The sequence below is a fragment of the Lepisosteus platostomus genome, chromosome 4 (genome assembly GCF_059453375.1).
Source record: "Lepisosteus platostomus isolate fLepPlt1 chromosome 4, fLepPlt1.hap1, whole genome shotgun sequence".
Classification (NCBI taxonomy): Eukaryota; Metazoa; Chordata; class Actinopteri; order Semionotiformes; family Lepisosteidae; genus Lepisosteus; species Lepisosteus platostomus.
In genome coordinates, this window is record NC_142614.1 from 73,431,673 (window position 1) to 73,456,114 (window position 24,442).

The window sequence follows — 24,442 nt, forward strand, 5'->3', positions numbered from 1 at the left end:
TAAAGAGCACACATGTCCTTAACTGGAACAGCGACACTAGTTTTAAAAAAGCACACCTTCACTTCAATTTTAAGATAATGATATGGACTATGAAGTTCTCTGATTCACAGAATTCCAATGTCAGATCAATGCAATTCAATCACACAATGAAACCTTATGTGGAGTTGGCATTCTTATGTATTAACAGAAACAATAGCAGTAAAGGACAGAGCACAGAAAAATGATTTTAATCTTTATTGAACTCAACAATTAATAATATGGTAGAAATGTGAAAAGGCGTGTTTCTATTATTGTACAGGAATATACAGTAGTATACATTTTAAAGGCCTCCTACCTTAATTTAACAGGCCTCAAAAGAATCATGATCTAGCCATGGTATGTGCAAAATACAGCTGTGCAGTCTTAAATTTTTGCATCCTCAGTATTGTCTGCCTAACCTAAATAACATAATGTAACACTTAAAATACTTCATTCATCCCCAACGGGGCAATTTAAGATAGGTGCATCACTGTTTGATATGGAAACAAAATGTGTTTTTGTATAGGCTGGAAAAATCTAAATAAATCCAGTTCAGCATCACTGCGTTATTGCTTTAACCCCTTTCTTAACCAGAAGATTTGTCATTTTCTTTTATTTTGCAAAGAATAATTAAAACATGGAAGGCCTTGCAGCTGTGGAGAAGCGGGTGCACAGAACGAGCTGCTGTACCAGGATTTCGGGTGCAGAGTCTCCTTTTCCTTTGGAAAATGGTTTGATGTGGTTCCTAGACTACTTGCCCTTCACCAACTTACTTTTCCTCTTCCAGCACAAGCGGACCGACTTTCCCAACAGATCATGTAAATATCACGTTTAAACATTTGAAATAGTGATTTCGATGACAGATAATGCATTTTTTTCTAAAATAAATTATTACAATATTTTAAGCATTTAAAATTAGGGTTGGGTACCACCTCTGGAAAACATACTGCGGTGTACCGCAGTACAAATACATGTGCCACAAACTTTTTTGCACATTTATATATGGAAACTCTCATAGTTTCATTTCACGATTAGTAAAAGATATTGAGTTGCATACAAAATAAAGTAATGAAAATTTGTATTTTTATTCTATTGACTTAAACGGCTTAAGACAATCTTACTTGCAAAAAAGAAACAAAATCAAATCATGTCTAATGGTAGTAATGGAATTAAAAACATGACCAAGACTAGACTTCCTTCCCGACTAGAGTTACAGTAGAATCAGAAAAACTAGAAAAAACAGCATATGCACATACAAAATAAGTATGTGACATGTACCATTAACAATGTCAATGGTAAACAACCCTTAAGAATACAACAGCCGTACCCCATGGGTTTGTAAAGGAGTATTTGATGATCATTTCCTCTGATTCTCTGTAAAAATATATGGATACTCCTAGGAATTAGAATTGCCTCAGCAAGACAACTCAGAGGAATAACCATATGTTTGTCAGGAGAAATAAGAAAAATAATCCCGGTGTTATCATCAAATACTCCTTTCCGCGTGATTTCTGAAATCACGTCATATTTCTAAATGTGCTAGCCAATGATATGCGGGAAATACCTTTAGTGTGACTTTTTTTACACACCCTTTTAAAGCTTACGATGTTTGTATTGCAGTCATTTTGTTCTTTGAATCAAATGTGATTTTATGAATGTAAACCATAGAAACAGTAGTTTTTTAATGGATAGCAGGGAATATGTTTTTACACAAACACGAAGTAGCACTAGTGTTGTGTAAAGCAATGCTCTTAGTCTGAATCCTAGATTTCTGGGGACAGTCTAGCCAAAAACTGGTCACTTTACCGAAGAGAGGGAAAAACTGTACAAAATTAATAATTCCTTACACTTATATAGTGCTTTTCTGGACACTCCACTGAAAGTGGAAAGTAATGAGGACTCCGCTCCACCACCATCAGTGTGCACCTCCACCTGGCAATCCTAGTGCACCAGTTCTCTCACCACACACCAGCTATCAGAGGGGAGGAGAACAGATTCATAGATGGGGATTATTAGGAGCAAAAGCCAGGGGAAAATATGGACAGGGCACTGGGGTAACACCCTTACTGTTTTTGAGAAATGCCCTGGGATTTTTAATGACCACAGAGTCCGGAGCTCCATTTTACGTCTCATCCGAAGAACGGCACCTTTTTGCAGTATAGTGTCCCCGTCACTATACTGAGGCATTAGGACCCACACAGACCACAGGTAGAGTACCTGGCCCCACTACCACCTCTTCCAGCAGCAATCTTAGCTTGCCCAGGAGGTCTCCCATCCAGCTACTGGTTGAGTTGCAGGGTGATATAGCTGGCAAGGGAGTATCTTTCCACTATCCAAATGACCTATTTTTTCTAGTCATGTTATTAATGAATAATAAAGGATAAAGGCATCTGCTGAGCCAATAAATAAAACTTGTAATTGTCAATCTGACGATTTATACGATTGCAAATGTCCAAAATAAGCATAAGTTTTCATCAAGATCTGAGTCATTGTTGGTAATCTTTGTTGTTAAACAAGCATTTTTTACACTCCAATGCAGGTCTTTGCAGTACAATGTATGATTATTCTATGTTCTGCTCAAATATAGGTATAAATGCACACACTCTTTTGTTGCAAACACAATAAAATGCACACAAGGTGTCATTTTTAATTTTTGGTCAAAGGCCATTAATGTATATTATGCTTTTAACACTCTCACCCACCAAATTAGTTTAAGTCTTAATGAGCTTAAACAACAGACCCTCAACACTGTCAGCACAGTTACCAAACTTCCAAGACATAGGTTGGCAAATTCAGCAGAATCAGCACTGCACATCTGTAAGCAGTACGGCAGACGTCCTGGCTAGGCCACAGCATCACTTGGGCGGAGCGGTGGCTCTGTGGCTCAGGATCTGTGCCTCAAGCTGGAAGGTTGCCAGTTTGTATCCTGTGGCCGGCAGAGGAATCCTACTCTGTTGGGCCCCTGAGCAAGGCCCTTAACCCCAGCTGCTCCAGGGGCGCTGTACAATGGCTGACCCTGTACTCTGACCCCCAGCTTCTCTCCCTGTCTGTGTGTCTCATGGAGAGCAAGTTGGGGTATGCGAAAAGACAAATTCCTAATACAAGACATTGTATATGGCCAATAGAGTGATCTTAAACGAAGGATCCTGTATGTCCCAGGGCACTCGTCACCCCAGATTCGTCCAGGCTGAACGCCGTAAGAATGAGCTTCAAAACACGTCTTCAGCCTTACAGAACAAAACGCATCTGTACATGGCCAAGACCTATCACCACGACAGTGGTCTGAGTAATACTGATGCATGAGTGTAATACTGATACATGCCGCCAAATGTTGACGTTTCACAGTTAAGAACAGTCTCACTGACCAACAGATACTGCCATTCATTTGCCAAATATACAATTAAAATCATTTAGTCAGAAAAAAATATGGATTAAAAGAAACATTAACCATACTCACGTGGCTTAAGAATGAATATTGCAGCTAGAACAATCCCATTACTAGCACAAAGGCAGTCTCAACTCATACGGTAGAAATATTTCGTACATCCGCCGACACGAATTTTCACATTTCAAATAGCAATATTACATACAGACAAAAGCTTTGTTTAAGGCAATGGCAGATAAATCAAACGAACAGATGTATGCAGTACGTAAGAGACAAAGTTTTGCTGTTTTGCATTCCGTTTCGAGCAACTTTTTATCAGTACACTGCAGAGCGCCAGCAATAACAACAGTACAATGTTTCATAGCAGTAGGTATTTACAGCTTTCTCCGCTTAGACACACCATAGAGCGCAGGTTAAGAACAGCACATATATTTTGCATACTCTGTAAGAATAATTCCATTCACTATTTTCCCTGTTATAAGATTATAACAAAAAAAAACCCGATAAAATATTCAAAGCATATTTCATTACGTCCTGGTGATAGGTACAACACTACTCCACTCACACTGCGTCCTCAAACTACTCACGACTGCAACGAAGTCACGTGTGCGTGTTCAACTCGTCCGGAAGGCAGGGTCCTTTCATTTTCCCAGTGTGTCTCACAAAATGCCTGAGAACAGAAAATTAAAGAAAACGAAAATAGCATTGCTGCCCTGAGGAGTTCTAGTTACTGGCATAGAGAAAAAATAAATAAATATTGTTATAAAAATTAAGTGATTCCAAACTGGTTGACCTCAATATTTATAAAAGAATGAATGACCGGTGTCCTTCATTCTGAACAGGCGAGTGCATTGGTCTACCTGGTGCTAAGGGTCTTAGCGTGACCTCTACAGCAGTTGAAAACAGTAAGGAGCTGGGCTGGATTGAATCAATTGTGGTTACTGATGTAGGAATTTAATAATTGCGGCAGGGGGGGTATTTATTTAAATTCTTTATTGTTTTTAAGCACCAGCAACAACAGGGAGACTTTATGTGCACTGAGCCGCTGGATTTCCGACTTGGGGTGTTTAGTGAGACAGCCGGTGTTAAACAGTTCAGTCCTGCTCTGCAACAACATGGTGAGTGTGTAGAGTACATATACCTAGTTCAGGTAGCTTGGGGGGGTCGTATAACTGTTTTCTGAAATGTGAACATATATACATATACGTATTGATATATACGTTGTGTCGACCTGGGTTCTTAATTTAAACTCAAGTTTATAAAATGATTGCCTTTATGTGTAATTGTAAAAAGCTTGAATCTCTAATCACCACTGTGGTCGACCTGTTAGATCAATGAACGTTGTGAGTCTGTGGGTTTACCTATCGGCTGTGTAGGAACAGCTTACAATTTATAGTAAGCCCTTGTTTTTCTTGAGAGAGTCTTAAATCACAAGTCTGCATTCTGTGGGTGATCAGAGAGAAAGGTGTCAGAGTTCATCCTCACCTGTGGCATGGCTGACTGTGACCTCAGTGTGCCCTACAGAGTGCTTCTGCGTTGCTGTGCTTTATATCTCTGTTTTTTTTTATACGTTTGGCATTCTTGGTTAATCACTAAAAGCAAATGTTTCCATTTCACAGGCCAGCAAATAAGTTACTACAGTTCCCATAATAGCTATGCTGTGTTGTTTTTCTTTGCTGAAAACAGAGGTTAATGAGATTTGAGGAAAGGAATGAGTGATTTTGCCATAGTGGTAAACTGTAAAAGAAAATCACAGTTTCTTTCATGCCATTGTCTCTCTGTGCTTGGACCACAGCGATGATGTTCCTAGTTTAGATTCTGTTTCTAGGGGTTAAATTAAGTGAAAAGCTAACACTATATTTAAATATGGTGTAGAAGAAAATGTATTTTTAGAGTTAAAAGCTGAGAATGTTTTGTACTTGTACCTGACCTGTTGCCATTCATTGGTTTGTGTTAACCTGTTCATTCTGAAGACATCCAGTGTGTTGACTTTGTCGTGTAACCGAGAGTATGTGAAGGTGACTTGTAAGAGAAAGCGATAACCCACTGCTTTCAGTTCCCTTGCGGTGCTTTTGCACATCGGTAGTACCAGAGGTTCAACAGATACCATAGTCCTCATCTCACCTGGAGGTACTTTTCTGGTCAAACTACAAGGGTGTTTTTACGGTTTCCTCTCACAGTTTAAAAAAGAAAACATGCCAGTAGGTTCATTGGCTTCTGTAAAAATTGGCCCTGGTGTGAGTGTGTGCAAGCCTGTGTGCCTGCCCTGCTATGGACAGGCTTCCCACCCAGGATGTGTTCTGCCAGAAGAAGTAGTAAGCAAATAAATGAATTTGAATGGAACACCTTACTCGGGGAGTACAACTCACAGTTTGCGTTTTATGTTGTGTATTCTTTTTATTTATTGTTGTTGTCATTCTGTAAAGTGCTTTGAGAATCCACCTTTAAAGGCTCTATTTAAATAAAGTTTATTATTATATTACAACGAAAGCATCCCACCTGGGATTTGACCCTCCGCCTGTAGTTTAGAGCCCTAACCACAACTCCACACTCTGATATGCTGTAGAGCTGGATTCCAGAACTGGTCAGTCTGTGAATGAAAATATTTTGGTTATGGAGGATTCATAAAAGCTTCTTGACTATCTGTGTGCTGCCTTGACTCTTTCAACAGAATCTAAAATGATCTAAGTTATTGCTCTTTCTTAAAAGTCACATAAGTGTCTGAAGGATGTACAGTTCAAGTGATTTAATTACTTCTACTTGCACAAACTCCTAGGTAGGGGTCTGAAGATGAAATGTGCAGCAGTAGTCTGCTGGGACTGCCTCATTCAAGCTTCTAAGCTGGTTATAAGCAGGAAGTGAAAAAATATAAAATGCTGTAGATAAGGCTTGCATTTTGCCCTTCAGCTCACCTTTTAATGTGTTTAGACTTACTGTAGGCTTAGGATATGCAAACTGCACGCGTGCGTGATGGATGTACAACAAAATGTTTAACAAAGAATCTGTGATATAAAGCCCATCACCAACGACCTAAGACATAGACATGGAATTTGTGAAAGAAGCTACTTTAGTTAAGAAAAAATAACCAGGAACTATATGGTACATCAGTTCTGCATTACAGTTTATTAAGTTTACTGCCTTTACAAAATATCAGCTTCACAAACAAGAAACATTGCATGAATAGTATAGAAAGAAAAAATGCTATTGAAGTAGCTCTTCTAGGTTTGACACACCAGTACTGACTTTGCCAGGTTAGGGGATGTCTCCTCCCTCCTTAAAACAATAAAAACAAGAGCAAACCAGGATTTCGAGAAACCATGGTGAAATACAAGTGGTTTCCCATTTTATACATACACATATATATATGTTTAACCTCTAAAAATATGTACCTAACTCATTCTGTAGTATTTTGGGACATCTTTGTGTTCTGACTGCCCTGCTTTGTTTAGTAAGCAGAACATGGTGGACTGTTTAGGGTGGGTGGTGATAGGGGTATATAAGAAAAATCGAAGTTCCCAAAAGAACACTGTAAGATTCTTGATATTCAAAAGAGAAGAAACAGCATTACACAACCTTTCATTCACTACCTCGAGGTGTCACTGAGAAATGTGGTCTCTGAGCTGATGTGCTTTCAAGGTATTTTGCACAGGGAAATCCATCCTCACACTTTGCTAAATCAATTTTTAGTTTTACCCTTGGATCTATGATTGTGTCAACTCACCAGAAATACGTGGTTTTATGCTGTGTTAGGTCTTTCTTTGAAACAAAAAATCACTTACAGTAAGTCACAGTTGCAAAAAAGCAATTGCTTGTTTCCTGTTTTGAACAAAAACAGATCTGTTAGATTGGTGTGTGTTTATAGCCATCACAGCTACTGTTGCACTGTTTAACATAATGCCCAAACCCATTTTCCAAAAATAGCAGTTCGGCAACATGAAGATGTACATTCTCTAAGTATTTCTTAACAGAGACTGGACTACCTGTTGAATATATTTGGCTTTGGGTAGCAAAAAATACTCGAGACTGTATTTTATAATGCATAGTATTTTCATGACTGTTTGGTGTCCCTGGGGATTGTCTAATTCTGACCCCATTTTCTGTGAGCTTGCAGAGGTGAAGGTGACCCAGTGTTTGAGTCAAATGATATGCAAGGCCAGCGCTGTTATCTCAATTAAGTTACATCAAGATTGATCCTATCTTTCTGGAAAGTTACTGTAGTCCTGGAAGTATGAAGGTCTTAAGATTTGCATGAACCATGTTATTTTAAATATGGACCAACTCTTAAACTTTCCTGGTTATGAAGCTGTTGTGTTTTAACCATGCCGAGGGTTGTATTTATTCTAACACATGTATTAAAATAATAATTTTCATAAAACCAATTGTAAAATTAAAGTATTTAATGGAGAATAATTGTTTCTGATGATCCATGTTCTATAACTAAATGTACTTTAAAAATTGCACATTCGAGCTACAAATGAAAGGGGGCTGTTTGGTCCATTTAGCCCATTTACTAGCTAATTGATCCAGGGATCAATTCTCCTCTACTATCCTATTCTCCTCCCCACATGTGCGGATGGCGCCCGGGCTGGGCACCATCTGAGCTGGATGCTGCATCATTGCCATGGATCCAAGAGGGACATCGTGGATATAGCTATCGTTTAGGAGGATTTTGCTGGTCTACAGATGGATGGATTAATACCTTAATTCATTTTTTTATTATTGTATAATGTTAGCATGCCCAAAGAGGTTGGGCAGCCAGTTGGATCCCTAGAAGTTTTTTTTCTCTTTACTAAGGATTTTGTGGTTCCTCTCCTCCGTTGTCTTCTGGTCTTTTCTGTTCTGTATTCACAACATGCATGGTCACTTGCTTTGTTAAGCACCTTGGGGCAGCCTTGTTGTGAAAGGCGCTTTATAAAAATAAGTTGAATTGAATTGAGTCTTGCCACCCATTTCTTAAAATAAGCCAAAGTGTCAGCTTAGACAGCATGGCTCTGTTCCCACACCTCTGGAAAGAAGTGACTCCTGTTCGCTGGTATGTTTATGATTCCGAAGGTGTTCAATGTACGAGCTTTCTTAGTGCCTTGGAGGATTTCGAATACTCATGTCGGGTCCCCTTATAGTCTCTCTGTTCGAGACTAAAAAGAGTGCACTCTTTCAGCCTGTCACTGGAGGACAGCTTGACATTCAAGTCCAGGAATGTTTCTGTTTGCATCTAGACTGATTCCCTAGCAGCAATATACATTTTCTTGATTTGTAATTGATATGATTTTAATATTTTATGATTGAAATTCAAACACTTTTAACGATATATCCTATAATTTTGTTTTATCGTGGATGCTAATCTGCTAGAAATGCCTCGGCCTCCTGCTGACCTCATTTGCCCCCTGCGCAGGTAGGGTCATAGTGACTGAGTTAGACAAGTGAACTCTTGCTACTATACCTGCTCTACCCTCTGGACACTCTTACAGCCGTTTGCACCCCCAGCCAAGTTCACTCCTCGAGTCACATGGAACTGAAATTAACGTTGGCTATAAAAAATCAGAAGGTGCACAGTTAGAGACCTGCGAGTTTCACACAGGTGGTATATGCTGTGTGCATATGTTTGTTTTTTTAACATCTCCATAAACGTGCCGGGTTGGATCTTCAACAACCTTGGCTTTTTTGTCTTTGAAGAATTAAAAAAATAACTACTGTATATCTAACCCTACTGTGTTTTGAGCAATCTGCTTGAGTTCTAAACCCCCGAGATAAACCATGCATTCCAGGCGCTACAGTACCTCTAAACAACACACTTTACAAATCTCTCTAATGCGGAGTATTTTGGTGGGGGGAAAATTAGTGTTTTTTCCCACATTGCCTTGAGTATTATACTCAGAAAATATAGCCTTCAGTGTAGTAATGCTGTGTCAGCACTGACAGAAGACAAAATTAGGTAATAAAAATGCACGGCCAAGAGAAATAGTAAAATACCTACCTTTTCACCTGCATTTCCTCTTCTGCACTGCATGTTTTTATGACCTTATTTCTTTTACACTATAACTATTTCTGTCCTTGATAATAAAGTTTGGATAGGTAGTCATACCAGAGGAAAAGCACAACCGTACAGATGATGCTTATTAATGTATTCCAAAATGTCTAGCCAGGTTAGTTGACTGGGGTGATGGATCGGAAGGGGATATGGCATTACCAGCACAGCAAGAGGTAATTATGACACATTCGATGCACCATTATGCACTACAGTTCTCTTTAAAAAAAAAAAACATACATACTCTTTGCATCATTTTTTTAAGGAGACTTTTTTCTCCCCAGAAGTGTAAATGGGAGAGGCTGGATCTGGCGGTACCAAGTTTTGAAAGTGGACACATTTTTGTATTTCTTGCCTCTCATTTTAAAATGGCTGATTTGTGCAGAAAACATTGAAAGGCTATTGGAAGTGGCTCAGGATCTAAAAACAATGGAAAGAAGAATCAAAAGGAATCCTCTGGTTTATCCTAACCAACTCCCTAGTAAATCATTAAGAGTCTTCATTAGAGGGAAACCCAGGATAAAATACAGGTAGGCAGAAGCAGGGGAGATACACACACACACACACACACACACACACACACACACACGTCTATGCTGTTGTGTGTTGTTTAGTTTGTGTCATTGTTAATAAATGTTTGTTTACCCTAGCTTGCCAATCATTTATTACTTCTTTGCCAGAGCAGTGCCAGAAAACTAGGAACTCGGGTGCCTTTAACTATACCAGCTGCTCTCAGGTATTTTCTTGGAATATATCTTTAAAAAAATAGGGGTTGTGGTTATATACTGTAATTATTGATTATCCCGCACGGTGTGCTATTTGTACCATTCTTGAAATATTGTTTTTCTATTAATTGTTAACTGTCTGATTCCAAGCTGTATTGGGTGTCTGCCTTGGAAATTCAAATCAATGGCAGGCTCCTGAAGATGTGGGTGGCTAAATATGTAGAATGAAGGTCCAGATTTACATTTGAAAGACTGACGAGATTTAGGAAAAGTGAACTATTGTTCTCTCTCCTAGTAAAGCTGTAAGAAAAGAGTTTCTTCTAAAGCATGCGTAAACGTGTCCTAGAGATTCCTGATAGCAGGCAGCAGTTGTTACTATGTGTTACGTGCCTAGGCGTGCAGGCTGATATAAATTTTAGATCCCTAGGTTAAATAAAAAAAATTGGCTGGCTGGTCTAGGTGGCTCAGGCAAGTTGCACTACCCGTGTACGCTACACTTCCCATAATCCCACTAAGTAACTTCCTGTAGTGTTTCTGTGCAGTGAGTCACTTAGCTGCCTGTTCAGTCGTGACATCCTGCGGGTCCAGCCCTGGTCTGATGCTTTCCATTAAATTACCTCTGAAAGGTGCATTCTGTAACCTGAAGGCTGTTGGATTAAAACGGACCAGTTGGCCGTGTTGGGGCTCCTCTACCTTGAACAGCTGGTACCTGACCTTCGAGTACAACGTGCCCTGCTCAAAGCCTCCAGAGCCTCCTCAGTGCGTGGCAGTGGATAGACATCCTTCATGATCTTGCCTTTCAACTGACTGTTGTTCATGCATAGATGGAGGCACCTGTCCCTTTTCTGCACCTTAACCTCTGGGGAGGCATACAGTCTTTTGCCAGAAGTGGTGCTTCAGGATCTCCTGGTAGTGGGCAGGTGGGATCTGGTGGTAAGGATGCAGAAATGGTTTACTGCCGGTAAGTGGGATTTCATGCTCATGGGTGGAAGGGCGCCCAAGATCCAGGTCATGCTTGGAGGACATGTCATCATACTTGTTCAGTTCCTGCACATTCTTCTTCTTTCTACTTGTTCATGTGTTGCTCATCAGTCGCTGCTGTCTCTGTCAGGTCCGTCTGTGTTACAGGGTTCCTGTCCCAGGGGCCTCTTTCCAACTACCTGCTCCAGCTTTGAAATCCAGTCTTAGCTGGCCGGCACCTTCTATGGGTCCGGGCGAGGTGACATGCAGTTTTGTATAGATGGACGATAGTCTTCATTCCTTTGGTATCGGCCATTGTTCATAGGTGATTGGCCACCTCTCTCGACCTCGCACCACTTGATTGGCCACTCTGCCTCTCTCCTGCTCCCGTCTCCTCCTCTCTCCTGGCCTTTGTTTTTCCCATGCTATATTATCTTTGCTGACTGCCTTATCTTAAATAGCCTGTTTTGCAGTGTGTAATCAGTTGATCTGAGGATCTCATCAAGCTCTTTCTTTAAAGAAGCCTTTAAAGAAGTTCTTGGCTTCAACAACTAGGCTGGGTAGCTTGTTCCTTACTCACACAACAGTTTGGACAAAGAAAACCCTTACTTTCTCAGTTGTAAATGAGGACGTCTCTCTGGAGGTCCTCTGGGACACAGATCTGCAGGGTGGATTTGGCCAAAGCCTTTGAGGAGTTTTCATACTCGTTACAAGTTCCCTTGTAGTTTTCTCTGTTCATAACTAAAAAAGTTCAGTTTCTTCAGCCTGTCAGTGTCATTCCCTTTGGACCCAGAATGTATCTGGTTGTTCTTCTATGGACAGATTTTAGAGCAACGATATCTTTTCTAGAACACGGTGAAAAGAATGACTCTAAATATTCTAAATGAGACCATGCTAGTGTGTTATACAATTTAATGAGCTCCTTTGATTTAATTATATGCTTTTAAATAATCATCTGCATTTTGTTTGGCTCTTTCTTTCCCATGCTGGAAATGTAAAGAATGTATCACTGTAAACAAGTGAGTCTTTTTCATAAGTCTTTTCTAGTTCAGTGTTTCCCATTTTGTATTTATAGTTAATGTTTTTATGACCAGTATGCACTTGTCTACATTAAATGTCATCTTCTAGGTGTTGAATTTTATTTCGTCCACTGCTTCTACAGTATTAGCTAATCCTCCTATTTTCTATTATCTTTTATAAACTCTGATCTATGCACCTCTCACTTAAAAGGCAGTAAAACAACACTTGAGGTCTCATCTTGAAACGGAGCTGAAGCTGGTATATAGTGATAGTCTTGTATGGAAATTGAGATTGCACAAATTATTAATTCCAGCTTCAACTCTATATATGAAGACAATTACTCAGAAGAGCTGCATACTACCAGCATACTAACTAAACATGCTATAATAATGTTTTAGACAGGAATGCTTTGTTACAAGGTGAACTGAAATGTCTGAGAAACAACTTGATGTGCTTGTATAAGTATATTATGATTTTTAACTGCTTTTATATTTGTTTGCTTATTTAAAGTCACATGTTTTCTAAGTGATAATGTCATACTAGCTGTCTCAGGGGTTGCTAAAGTAGGTAATAAGCTGCATTAAGGCAATATTAATGAAAGTCAGCTGGACACATTAAAATGAAAACTTTGTAAAGCTCCTTACATTATGACCAGTAAAAACTGTTTTGTATGGAAAATGCACTTCACCACCACTGTTGTAAAGAAACGTTTAGACCAGTCGGTAAGTTTTACCAGAAGATATAAAATCTTAAATCAAGACAATCATTTGCTTTAATTACACCTTAGGCAGTCTTCTATTCTTTTCATCCCTCTTGCAAAATCTGTATTAATTAATGTCTCTACCGAAGGTTTCGTATGCTCCAGCACAATTTCTCAGTGGGACAGAATCTCTTTAATGTGCTTCCAGGCATCTGATTTCTGAAGTTCATGTGAATTCGAGCACTTCTGTTTAAATTCATTGTTCTCGCTCTTTCTTCATTATGCATGTTACCATTGTTGGCATTTTGATTTTTAATGCACAACTAAATTGACAGTGTGTGCTGCAACTGTGTGGCCTTTAAGGCTAAAGTAACCTGACAAGAAGCCCATCCTCTGCTTAAATATGCATGGACATTGTGTAGAATTGGGCTGTCATCCAGCTTGGCCACAGTGTCCCTTAGTGTCTCATGAAGGGAGGGAACATCTTCCAAGTAGTCCTTTGCAGCAGACACAGTTGGAATTTCATGCTGTCTTTCCTGCATGTAAATTGTTAATCCATGCCAGGCTATCTTGCTCATCACAAGATACGCCCACATTTCGAGGTCATTGAACCCAATAAAAATGCAGCATAGGTGTGATTTCAGTTTGGTACAGCATAGTGTCACCTTGATTGCACTGCAGTCTGCTCATGCCTACCAGCTGCAGAGAACATTTAGAAGTAAGTGGGTACCTTGACACAAGTGACACAAATAGCACCTCTGGCAGGAGAGTTCCTATGAGTGTCAGGACTCGTGTATCCCGTGCAGTGTTGGTGTGGTCTCGAATTTAAAGAAATTTTGCGTTAAATAGGAGAATCCACCATGCAAATACCGGCATTTATAGATTGCCCCTCTTGACAAGAACAGATAATATTATTCATGAGCATTAATATTATGAGTTTGCAACAGAAAATGATGCTTCAAGAGCCTCCTTTGGAAGTGTTAGCCAGTGGAAGGTTGCTTGGCCTTTTAGCAGAATATTCCGAGGGGTAGGCAAATCAGCGCTGGAATCCCGGCTCTAATACAGTACCTGCAGACCACCAATCTCTTCTAAATCTAAATGGGTTTAATTCCTGGTGTCTTTATCACCACATGGGTGAAAATTGTATGGTGGCTCTTTTAGATTTTCTGAAGTCTCCAGATTTTGTAATGAATCCAAAATGAACTTGTTCCTCTTATTCTGATGTGCAAAACATTTTGTGAACGCCGCTTTTCTCCAGTATGAGTTTCCACATACAGACTGCACCTGTGCCAGGACAGCAGTGCCTCCAGCTGGAAACTGAGCCCATCATTCTTTGCTTAGGAGGTCAGAGCCTGAACCACTGCTCCATACTGCACCACACAAGTGTAAGTACAACTACAATTAGGAGTTACAATGGAAGTATGCTAGGAGTATCTTTATAGTTCCTTCAAGTTAAAAAGCTAGTATTGGTTTTACATGATGCATATTTGGATAAACTGTTAGTTTAAAGCAATAGCTACATGTACAGTGGAGGATAACACATGGTTGTTTCTACACAATGAAGGAGAAATAATAGAACAATGCAAAACAGCAGTGCAGCAGTGTCTATAAAATACATTATTTATTTCTAATGTGGTGTGTACGGTCTCCAGTGCCCAGTGAAGGATTGATCAGTATCTGAATCAATTAGAAATGCATCTGTGTTTTTCTCATTTATATTTCCAGCTACAGTGGCTTTACTGTGTTACGGTCTCCTTGAAGTAACACATTTTTGTCATCCTTGCCTATACCTTTCACTATTTTATTTCATTTACTTTTTGGTTGAGTGTTGCTGTAAGATATGAGCTGTGGCTGCTTTGAGCTTTGTGTCCTGGTTTCTCCAGTGCAGAAGGGTGTGATTTACTGTAATACTGGACATTTTCCCATCTACCTCCCAGGGGCTTTATCAGCAGGGCAGATGTATCAGTGGAGTTCCTAGTCTATTTTCCAGGACTCTGATAAGCTGTACTTAGTTTGCCATCTTGTCCTTGGAACTCCAGTTCTGAAACAGCCCCCAGGAGGCCAGGGGATTCATGGTAAAACATGTGGGTTGTCGGCTTGCTGCAAACTTACTACCTTCCCAGAAAGGAACAGTAATTCCCATGCCCTCTAAAAGAAAAGTCAATGAGTGATAAGTGCAATATAATATCCACTTTATTTTTGAGTAATTCCATTTGATCATGTTTGAACAAAAGCAAACTTTGTGTTCAGAGCAGTGATTTCACGTAACTGTTAGTACTGGGACCCATTCACATGATCAGTTTCTTGGTGGGGTCTTCTAACTTCACTGTTTTACTTCTTCTTCTCGACTGTATTGACATCTTGAGATTGACTTTCCCAGTCAAACTAATTCCCTTCCATGTTGAGGCTTGTGCTTTGTGTCTCTTGTGTTGAGTATGCCTTCCTGTCTGAATCTGAATAGTGCTCGAAGCTTTCAGAACATGGGCTAATTCAAGACAGCCACGCGGTTGAGCTGTTCTTTTTAAAAGGGGGAGCATCAGAGGGACTAAAGAAGGAAGGTACAAAAACAGGCTGTCGTGGATCCAGGGATGGAGGCCCAGTGTAGTGAGTATGCAGTCTGTATAATTATTCCCCATCAGATGGAAGGAAATAAGGAAAGTCAGTGTTTAACTTGAGTGTTTAACAGACTGCAGCCAGCAAACACAAACCTACAAACAGAAACGACTGATTTATTGTTAGAAGTCCAAGGGTGACTATTTCCTCGCCACCATTCAGTTTGCTACTGCTGTCAAAAATGTGCAGCGTGCCTAACGCCATTAAAGGAAACATTAATGTGAAAACTGGGAGCACCTCTCTTAGCGTGCTAGAGCAAATCTTAGCTCATCCAGGACACCTAGGATAGGCACTTAACGTAGAAAGGTGAGCCACAGGTTCGGAAATTGATGTGGTTTGCTTCCCAGTTTCCTTTCGTTAACCCCACGCTTGTCCCTAGATGATTACTGGAAGTGAAAAGCAGATCGCATCCAGGTGGGCCTCAGTTTGACAGAAAGAGTGCCCTGAGTATGTGCTGCTGTTATGGTTAATGGAAGAATATGGGGGTGTTTCAGTAAATAAGGTAACAAGGGCTCTTATGGTAATTTAGACTTGCTCCTGATGGAATTTTGAATGCTCTTTTTTTTTCTGCAGCCTAGCTCCAGAAGGTGACTCACCTGGTTTTGACGTTGACTGTTGAATCAGTAGGAAGTGAACAGTAATAACAAGCGAGTGAGACCGATGATTTTCTTTAATTGCCTCAGCCTGGAGAGCAGATACAGCATTTCCAAAAAGCATTAGCGTGTATATTCCCACTTACTGAACATTTTTCCTTACAGGTCTGTTTTCATTGTTCCTTTTTAATTAAAAAAAAAGCCACTCCTTTGATGCAAAAGAATAGTTAAGCCTGTCGGTTGTTTAAATGGCTGTTCTGTGTTTATTTGTGTACCATACAGTAAGTCCTTCACTTGTATGAATGTTTAATATGTTTTATTGTCATTTAATTGTAAACCATCAATACATTCTTTCCTTCCTTAATTGCTGCCATTTATGATCAATTTTAGTTGTAAACCATGTCTATTCCAGGCTGGAGCCATGTTCAAAACTGTGTGCAGAATTCAAGCTGGAATAGTTAAACAGACCTACTGACACAATCTGCGTGTAGCCATGGAAGTGATAACATCCTAGTCATCACTGTTCCACGGTCTCCAAATCTGTTCAGGCGACCAGGCGTTGCTTCAGTTTCTCTCATGAGTATCTCTGTGCTTCTCCAGTTCCCCATGAACAGCGTCGTGCATGGTACAGAGGGGAGTTTTGAGTTTCCTGACAATGTCCGCAGTTTTCATAGGTCTGCCGCCCATGATGATCCCTCTTTAGAGCAGACTTTCTCATCCATGGGGGTGCTTAGATGTCTGGGTTTGTGTTTCTCTTCAAAATCAGTCTTGCCATTATTGAAGGCACCAGATCCACATCTTTCTGTGACGTGACACGGCGTCTTGACATTAGTTTGGATCACTGTTTTGCCCATTGTTCAAACTAGGATTCTTTCTCCAGCGTTTGATTATGTTTAAATAAGTTCCATCTTTAAACTGATCCATGTTTAACAGGTGGTCAGATCCTGTGGTCTTATAATGAAGTAGATGCTGTTGTGCCTCTCTTCATATTCAGGGCTTGCACAAGTATCTCTTTTTTAGGATCCTGATCTTATTTGTTGAAAGGCCCTGTGTTTTTTAAAAAAAAGATTAATGTAAATATTGATTTTCCTGTAAATTTAAATGTGTGTTTAAGTATATGCTAAGTGAAAACCCACAAAGTAAAGGATATTAATTTAAAGGATTAATTTCTATTTATGTGGAGTGTTGCTGCAACAGCACATAACTTAGAATCTTCATTCTCTGATTTATTCTGTTGCTTTCACTGAGTAACACACTGTTTTGAGGGAATTACAAGCTAGCAAGAATGACACTTACAAGGTTTATCATCTGACAACAGTTCCCATAAGTGTTCGACTGCTCTGGAAGTGCCAATAAAACAGATGGACTCTTTTGTTATTGCAGTTGTAGATCATATTTCTATATTCGCTTTGGACACTGCTATTTTCTGGTCATGAGGAGTGTTCAAACAGACCAAATGATATTGGTTTTAGAAGTATAGGTGTGTCTTTGAGCCTTTGTCTAAATATAATACCAGTGATTGTGCTGTATGGCTTTGCAAGACAATGGACAATTGTCAAAAAAAGCCTAATTCCTGCCTCATTGGAATCCTAGCACTGTAAAATGTTTATGGGGTTTAAAGTAATTGCTTGCCTACATATTTCTCTATGATCTATTTAGCTTGGATTTCATGCACCCTTATATCAAATTAGTTTCCTTTCTCAGCTTTGGCAGTGGTGTATATAGTCTTGTGACTCTTAAAATTGGTTTGGAAATGGTGATTTATTAATCCTTTTCAAAAATACATAACTAACCATTATGTACAATAATCAAAAACAAAATAGTCTTCCTAAGCATACTGTATGTGCTGTATGCTATTGTTTTTCCTTTATTTCAGCCTCCTCTTTTTGTGGGAAGGCTTTAAAGAGAATATACTTTGATTCCTGTAATGTTCATCAACAATATGACAGTTGTGTGTTTTCGGCAGACTCTGGTTAAAAGAGGACCTACCGTAGCAAATCCTTGCTTATAAGATGTTTTATTATTTTTAAATACTCTTGGTGTGTAGAAAGACTGTGTAAATTCTCAGTAAACAGAAAATCTAAAATTTTTGTTGATTCAGAGGTTTATTACCCATCTTTCATGATTTGTGCAGTATTCAAAAGTTTCTCCTAAAAGGTAGCCCTTTTTTTCTGGAATACTATTCCTCCTAAAATGTCTGTCTGGAGAAGACTCATTTATTTTATGGAGCTGGCATAAATCTTAGTGTTGTGTATATTTGCTTACTAAGAGTAGAACATTTTGGTAGGTTTTAGAGCCATAATTATACTGTATCCTACAGTACATGTTCATGCTGTAATTGCTTTTTTTTTACATATCCTATCTTTTCCCTAGTCTGCCTCTACCCTAGTCTCAGAGACCCATGTATAAACTGTACTTAATATATTTTGTGTATTAAACATTATAAGAAATGTTTGAAGAATGTAAAACATTTTTTGTTTGGTTTTATAATTTGCATTCAGCTTGTGAGTAACTTGAAGTCCTTGTTAGAAAAAAAATAAGAGATCAATGATCCATGAACTAAAATGTTTGCGTTTTGAATACAAATAAAGACTACATTATCCGACATTATCTAAAATACAAATATGTTGCTGTAAATGGAAATGTCTATATAAAGGATACATTTTTAATACTTCTGACTTCAGCTGATTATTTCATGGAGCTGTTTTAGATACAGCAAAAAAACAGTAGTGCAAATAATACATATATACGTGCATACTATGATTCGCTGCCTTCAACTCTTTGGTGTTTTTGCATACCACTAGAAGATTAGAAGATGTGTTTAGCTATTAACCTTAAGTGCCTACCGTGTGTGAGATAAACCATCAACCTGATTGTAATATATAGATTTTCTTCATCCTAATAAACCTTTCAGGGTTTTCTGTGAAGCAGAGGTTAGCGTATTGGTCTGTTCACTGGAAGTTTGTGGGTTGCTTTAATCATAGGTGGAGCATACAAGGTACAGCTCTCTTTTTGTTTCATTAAAATTCTCAACTGTGTAAATGGTTGCAAATATAGGTTGTTTGGATAAAACTGTTACTCAAACAGCAAACACTGGAAGAAGTTCAAGTAGGGAGCTGCATCATGTGTAGACTGCAAAGGAACAAGTAAAGGTTTATTGCACGCTAAAAAGAGAAGGAGACACCATGTTTCAGCTGTGGAGCCTTCTTCAGCCACACACCTGAAGATGGCTGTACAGCTGAAACGTTACATCTTTTCTTTTCAGCATGGAATGCACCTTTACTTGTTCAGATGTGTGTTCCTTAAGTTGACTCCTGTCACAAGGATTTCTTCTATCCATTATTGATATCACACATGTACTGGAACAGAGAGAGAAGCTTAAGATAGAGATTTTTTGTGCCTGATAACATCTTGCATAAAGGTGTAAAAAGCGCATAAAACTCCCAGTAAAGGTAATTACTGTGTTAATAAAATGTTAAATGGTTGAATATTGAGGTCATGGAACCCATGGTTATTCAATTTATCTTTCCAATCTCCGTGTGCTGCTATTGAAAGGTGTTCTAAAAAAGAACGATCTGTTGTTTCAGAAGTAATACGGGTATGGGTGGAATAGTAAATATCTGCTGTATATCGCCCCCACTTAGGCAGATCCGCATACATCTAAAAAATATGAATATGAGCTGAAGAGTATTTCTGTGTGGCTCAGGATTCGTAATGCAGTCAGTTTCTGCCATTTCAGATGATCTGAATGTTTCCACTTCATAGAAACAGAGAAATGTAGGCTTGCTAATTCTAAATGTTCTTTAAATTGGTGGAAAGGTTTTTCTGTGAAAGCTACAGTCCAATCTCCCCATCTTGTTCGTTCTCCTGAGCTGTGAACCCCAGGTCATAGACTAAATGACTCAGAGCTTGGCAGGGAACTGGCCTGCTCTTGTTTGTAGCCTTTCCTTTCTTATACTGTAGACAGTCAGAAGATCCTCTTTACATGCTCTCTCTACCGTATATGCTGTAAAGACAATTATTGATGGGTATTTTGTCTTAAAGTGCTGAAGTTAAATCTCATATGCCGATCTATTGATATGTTGTGTACTTCCCAGTATGTATTAGTGCGTATAGGTATCATATGTGCAAGTCAAGACAGGACAGCTGCTGCTTTAGCATTTTTAAAGTTTGCTATTAAATAATAACGCTTATACTTATACACTTTTCCGGACACTCCTCTTCGAAACACCGCCAGCGTTTCGCCCCCACCTGGGAGACGCAACGACAGCCAGAGTCGGTACACTCACATCAGCTATCAGCTTTAAGTCTCATCCAAAGTGCCTTTTTACAGTATGATGTCCCCGACTCTATCTTGCGGCATTAGGACCCACACAGACCGCAGGGTGAGCGCTCCCTACTGGTCCCAATAACGCCTCTTCCAGCAGCAACCTTAGCTTTTCCCAGGAGTCTCCCAGCCAGGTACTGAGCAGGCTCACACTGCTGAGCTTTAGTGGGCTGTCAGTGGTGAGTTGCAGTATGATAGAGCTGCTGGTGACTATTATAAGTTAAGTTTCTAGTTTGTAACTTGGTATTATTGGTCATATGAATCACATGAATGGCAGCTCTTTTCTTGGAGTTCTGCCTTGGTCTCTTACATTAGTAGGCCACACAGTGCAGCAAATACCTTATGTGAGAGAATCTTCCCTCTTTAGTATCTTCTGTCTGCACAGAATAGCTCTGCTTGAAAGGTAGCTGCTTGTGTGTTCTTACCCAGAGCAGCTTAGACACTGATACTTTACTTCCTGACTGGCAGTGTGATGACACAAGGTGAGCTTGGAGAAACAGCCCCGGTGCTGGAAACAGACAGCACCTTGTGCTCAACACCATGTCAGGCAGCTTCACAAGACAATGAGGTGGGAGAATGGAGCCTGGATATAAACAAGGATGAAACTGAGTTGATATGGTAACAGGAAGTGATGCAGCAAATGGTCACATGACCACTCCCAGGAGGCTGGTGACAACTGATGTTTTTTTTTGTTGTGGATTTGTGTGTGACAATTCAAAAGGGATGCAAATGAAAGTTTTTGGTCACGTGGAATCAATCTAATTTCTATGGCTCCACAACTGTGCACAACATCGAACGTGGCCCATTATGGCAGGCCAAGATCTAGAGATGAAGGAATGTGTTACTGTGCAATTTTGTGTTCTTGCTCTGAATGGTGCTGGTGTAGTTTGCAAGAAGAATTTGCTTTTTCCTGTTCCATTGATCTTTCATAGTTTCTGATTTTCTGAAGTTTGGACAGGTACAACAATTGACTTATTTGCTACCTTTGTGCTGCAGGTTCGTGTTTGAATATCGAGGTCATGTCTGACTTTGAGTTCATTTACCTCACCTATGTGTACCTTAAGGGAAAAAATGTCAAATGTTTCCTATTTTTTAAAACTCTTTCAGCATGTCACCATAAAATCATGGGCCATTACCATATGTTACATTATAACAGATGTCTCAGACGTCACTAACTATTTTCTTGACTCCTTCTACTAGGGCATAATTGGCGTGCAGCTGGTGGTTACCATGGTAATGGCCAGCGTCATTCAGAAAATAATACCTCACTATTCCTTCGCCCGGTGGCTTCTTTGCAGTGGAAGGTAAGTCCAATAGAAGCAAATACTTGGCCAAAATCGTACCATTGCTGAATGCAGGGTTTGAAACTTGTAGTTAGTGTTTCTTTGATGCAGATGAGTGCAGCATATGTACCTTGTGCACATTTATATACAGGTGTGTATCCGCTATATAAGCGTTTCCAAAAAACAAATAGATTTTGTTTTTTGTTTTATAGCTTAATACTATTGAAATATAGACTCTGTGTTACCACAGAGTCTTCACAACAAGAGTCCAGTTAGCTCTTCGTTCAGAGCTTAGAGCTCATGCTCCTTCATGACAGACACTGAAGTTGGGGGGGAGGAGAATGATCTGAAATCTGTTTAGTGTATTAAGCCCTTGGGCACCAGTAGGCAGGCTCCTCACTGTCGCCAGCTTAATACCTTTGTTTCCTTCAACAGGTTTCTGCTGTTCTTTTAATATAAGATAAGAGATAAGATCACTTTATTGGCCATATACAATTTCTTGTATTAGGAATTTGTCTTTTCGCATACCTCAGCTTGCTCTCCATGAGACACACAGACAGGGAGAGAAGCTGGGGGTCAGAGCGCAGGGTCAGCCATTTATACGGCGCCCCTGGAGCAGTTGGGGTTAAGGGCCTTGCTCAGGGGCCCAACGGAGTAGGATTCCTCTGCCGGCTGCGGGATACGAACCGGCAACCTTCCAGCCACAGGCGCAGATCCTGAGCCACAGAGCCACTGCACTGCCCCTGCATATGCACTATAATATCATTACATCACAAGAAGAGCTACTATTACCAAGTCTCACTATTGCCGGCTTAGTTAATACCTTTGTTTCCTTCAACAGCTTTCTGCTGTTCTTTTTAGTGTACAGTAGACATTGATGACCAAATTGTGTAAATCAGACTGCCGCCAAACATCTCCTCTTTTAGTCGAAACGTTGTATGGCTTGGACTGCTGCACAGGTTGGAGTGTGAGAATAGTAATTGTTTTGCCTCAGCATTTACTTCAATTATTGTAAAGGACTAGAGCCCTTACGCCCAACGAGAATGAGCACAGTACCTTACTGGTGAATCTCATTCACTCCTATCCCTCGATTACCGCGCTCGTGCCTGTATTTCTGAACAGCTACAGTGTGTCCATAGGTTTCTGGTTTGTGCTTCTCCTGTTGAGAGAGATGTACACCTGGCCAGCGTCTCTGCTGCCACACAGATCATGTTAAGATATGCGTTTGGTCTGCTCCTAATTTCTTCTTACATTTTGGGAGGTATTGCACTTACAGAAATCAGAAGAGAAAATACATTTGGTTTGGAGAGGATATTATTTAATGTAATGCCTAAGAGGTAACTTGTTTACAACATGCTCTCCCCCATTATACAGCTTGGTAAAAGGAGGATCTATTGAGCTGCTGTCACATTAATAAGACACTAGTCCTCATCACTGTTGTCACTTTCTGTAAACCAGTTTTACCTATAATTGCGGTACTTTGTAAAAAGTGTATCTGGGTGTTAATGTGAAGAACAGTGTAGATTATTGTTCTTTGTCCCAGACTTTCTGTACATACTGGATCCAATCCTTTGAACAATACTGGACATGAGATGAATCCATGTATATTGACTAGTTCAACAGCCTTAACCTGCTCCCTGATGTAAACAAGCTTGACTTCAGTGGCAGAGTGACTGGATTTTAATACTTTTCTCAATTTAAATAGGTTACTGGGTAAATTAAACATAACAATTTTGTATAGATGAAACTAGCTATTCTGTATATACTGCTTTTATTTATATTAATCAAATAAGCAATATAATGTTTGTTTTTTGATTTTTATTTTCTTGTTTCACTGGGGGTATGAACTAATCTGGAAAGTATTGTAAGCATGCTGATGCAGTGTGCTGTGTTTGTGCACTATCAAGAAGATTGAGTAAAGAAAAGACCTGCTGATATTTTACACAGCATGTCCAGCCTTGCCATTTTGACATTTGTTAATATAACTTGTAACACTGCAGAAACAGAAATTTGCCAGAATTTCTAAAATGAGGAGTATCTAAACATTTGACATAACTCCAAAGCAAAATGCAGCATCCTTGTGCAGTAATATCTTAGTTTAAAGAAGCAAGCTGAGTAATGAATCTGTATTTAAAGTGGCACCACAAGATTTACGAAACTAAACAAACTATTCTCTACAAGAGCGATAACGTTTCTGCTTAATATATTGCATTGCATTTCTTATAATGCATCAGTATTCCATGGCAAAGCCTTAGCTATTTTATATTTTTTCCATTTATTTTAAGATTGGTGGTCCTGGCTGAGGCTGTTAAACCTGTGATTAGAATAAAGCAGTTTTAAGAAATTCCAAGAACCGGCTCTTCTAGCACAGTTCAAGAGACATTTACTTCATAGACTCTTCCTCCGTGCTGTTTTGGAGTATCGCCAATATTTTGCTCACTGTATCTTCTGATACTACACATATCTTATGTGACTAATTTGTATATGATAGGTACTTTTTTGTCAATTTACTGCAAAATGTTCTCTATTGCAGTGCGTCAAGTAGAACCTAGTCCTATAGTTGTGAAAGTTTTCCAGGATAGATGAAGTTTTTGTCAATTTGAGAACAGAGTGTCTGTGTACCTTTAAAGCCTGGCATGGAATGGAGCATTGCAGTCACACATTATAGCCAGTATACTAGAAAAAAACGTTTTCTGCACTTCTTTGGTTAATTTGTCAAACAAGTTGAAAATATTTTAAATCAAGCATAGAAAGCACCTCTGCTCTTTGTAAAGCTCTTCATAAAGACCTTTT

At 39.4% G+C, this 24,442-nt stretch overlaps 1 protein-coding gene and 1 long non-coding RNA gene across 4 annotated transcripts in view; one reads left to right on the top strand and one right to left on the bottom strand.

Annotated features, from left to right (window-relative positions):
- Positions 1 to 219: 219 nt before the first annotated feature.
- On the bottom strand, positions 220 to 4,001 carry LOC148673801 (uncharacterized). The gene is made up of 2 exons (XR_015936113.1): positions 2,832 to 4,001; positions 220 to 2,360 (listed from the first exon to the last, which is right to left on the bottom strand). It is a non-coding gene; the product is annotated as an uncharacterized LOC148673801 (long non-coding RNA).
- Positions 4,002 to 4,277: 276 nt separating this feature from the next.
- Positions 4,278 to 24,442, top strand: part of tmem161b (transmembrane protein 161B) — a 53,119-nt gene continuing 32,954 nt past the window's right edge. For 2 of the 3 annotated variants that reach the window (XR_015936114.1, XM_088630649.1), the window contains exons 1-2: positions 14,199 to 14,218; positions 21,567 to 21,670. Coding sequence is in view for 2 of the 3 variants with exons in the window: in XM_088630649.1 (XP_088486775.1) it covers positions 21,597 to 21,670 (74 nt within the window). In the remaining variant the exon portion in view is untranslated. Of the gene's footprint in view, positions 4,522 to 14,198; positions 14,219 to 21,566; positions 21,671 to 24,442 lie in introns of those variants that run through there. The other variant, XM_088630650.1, reaches the window with a different exon arrangement.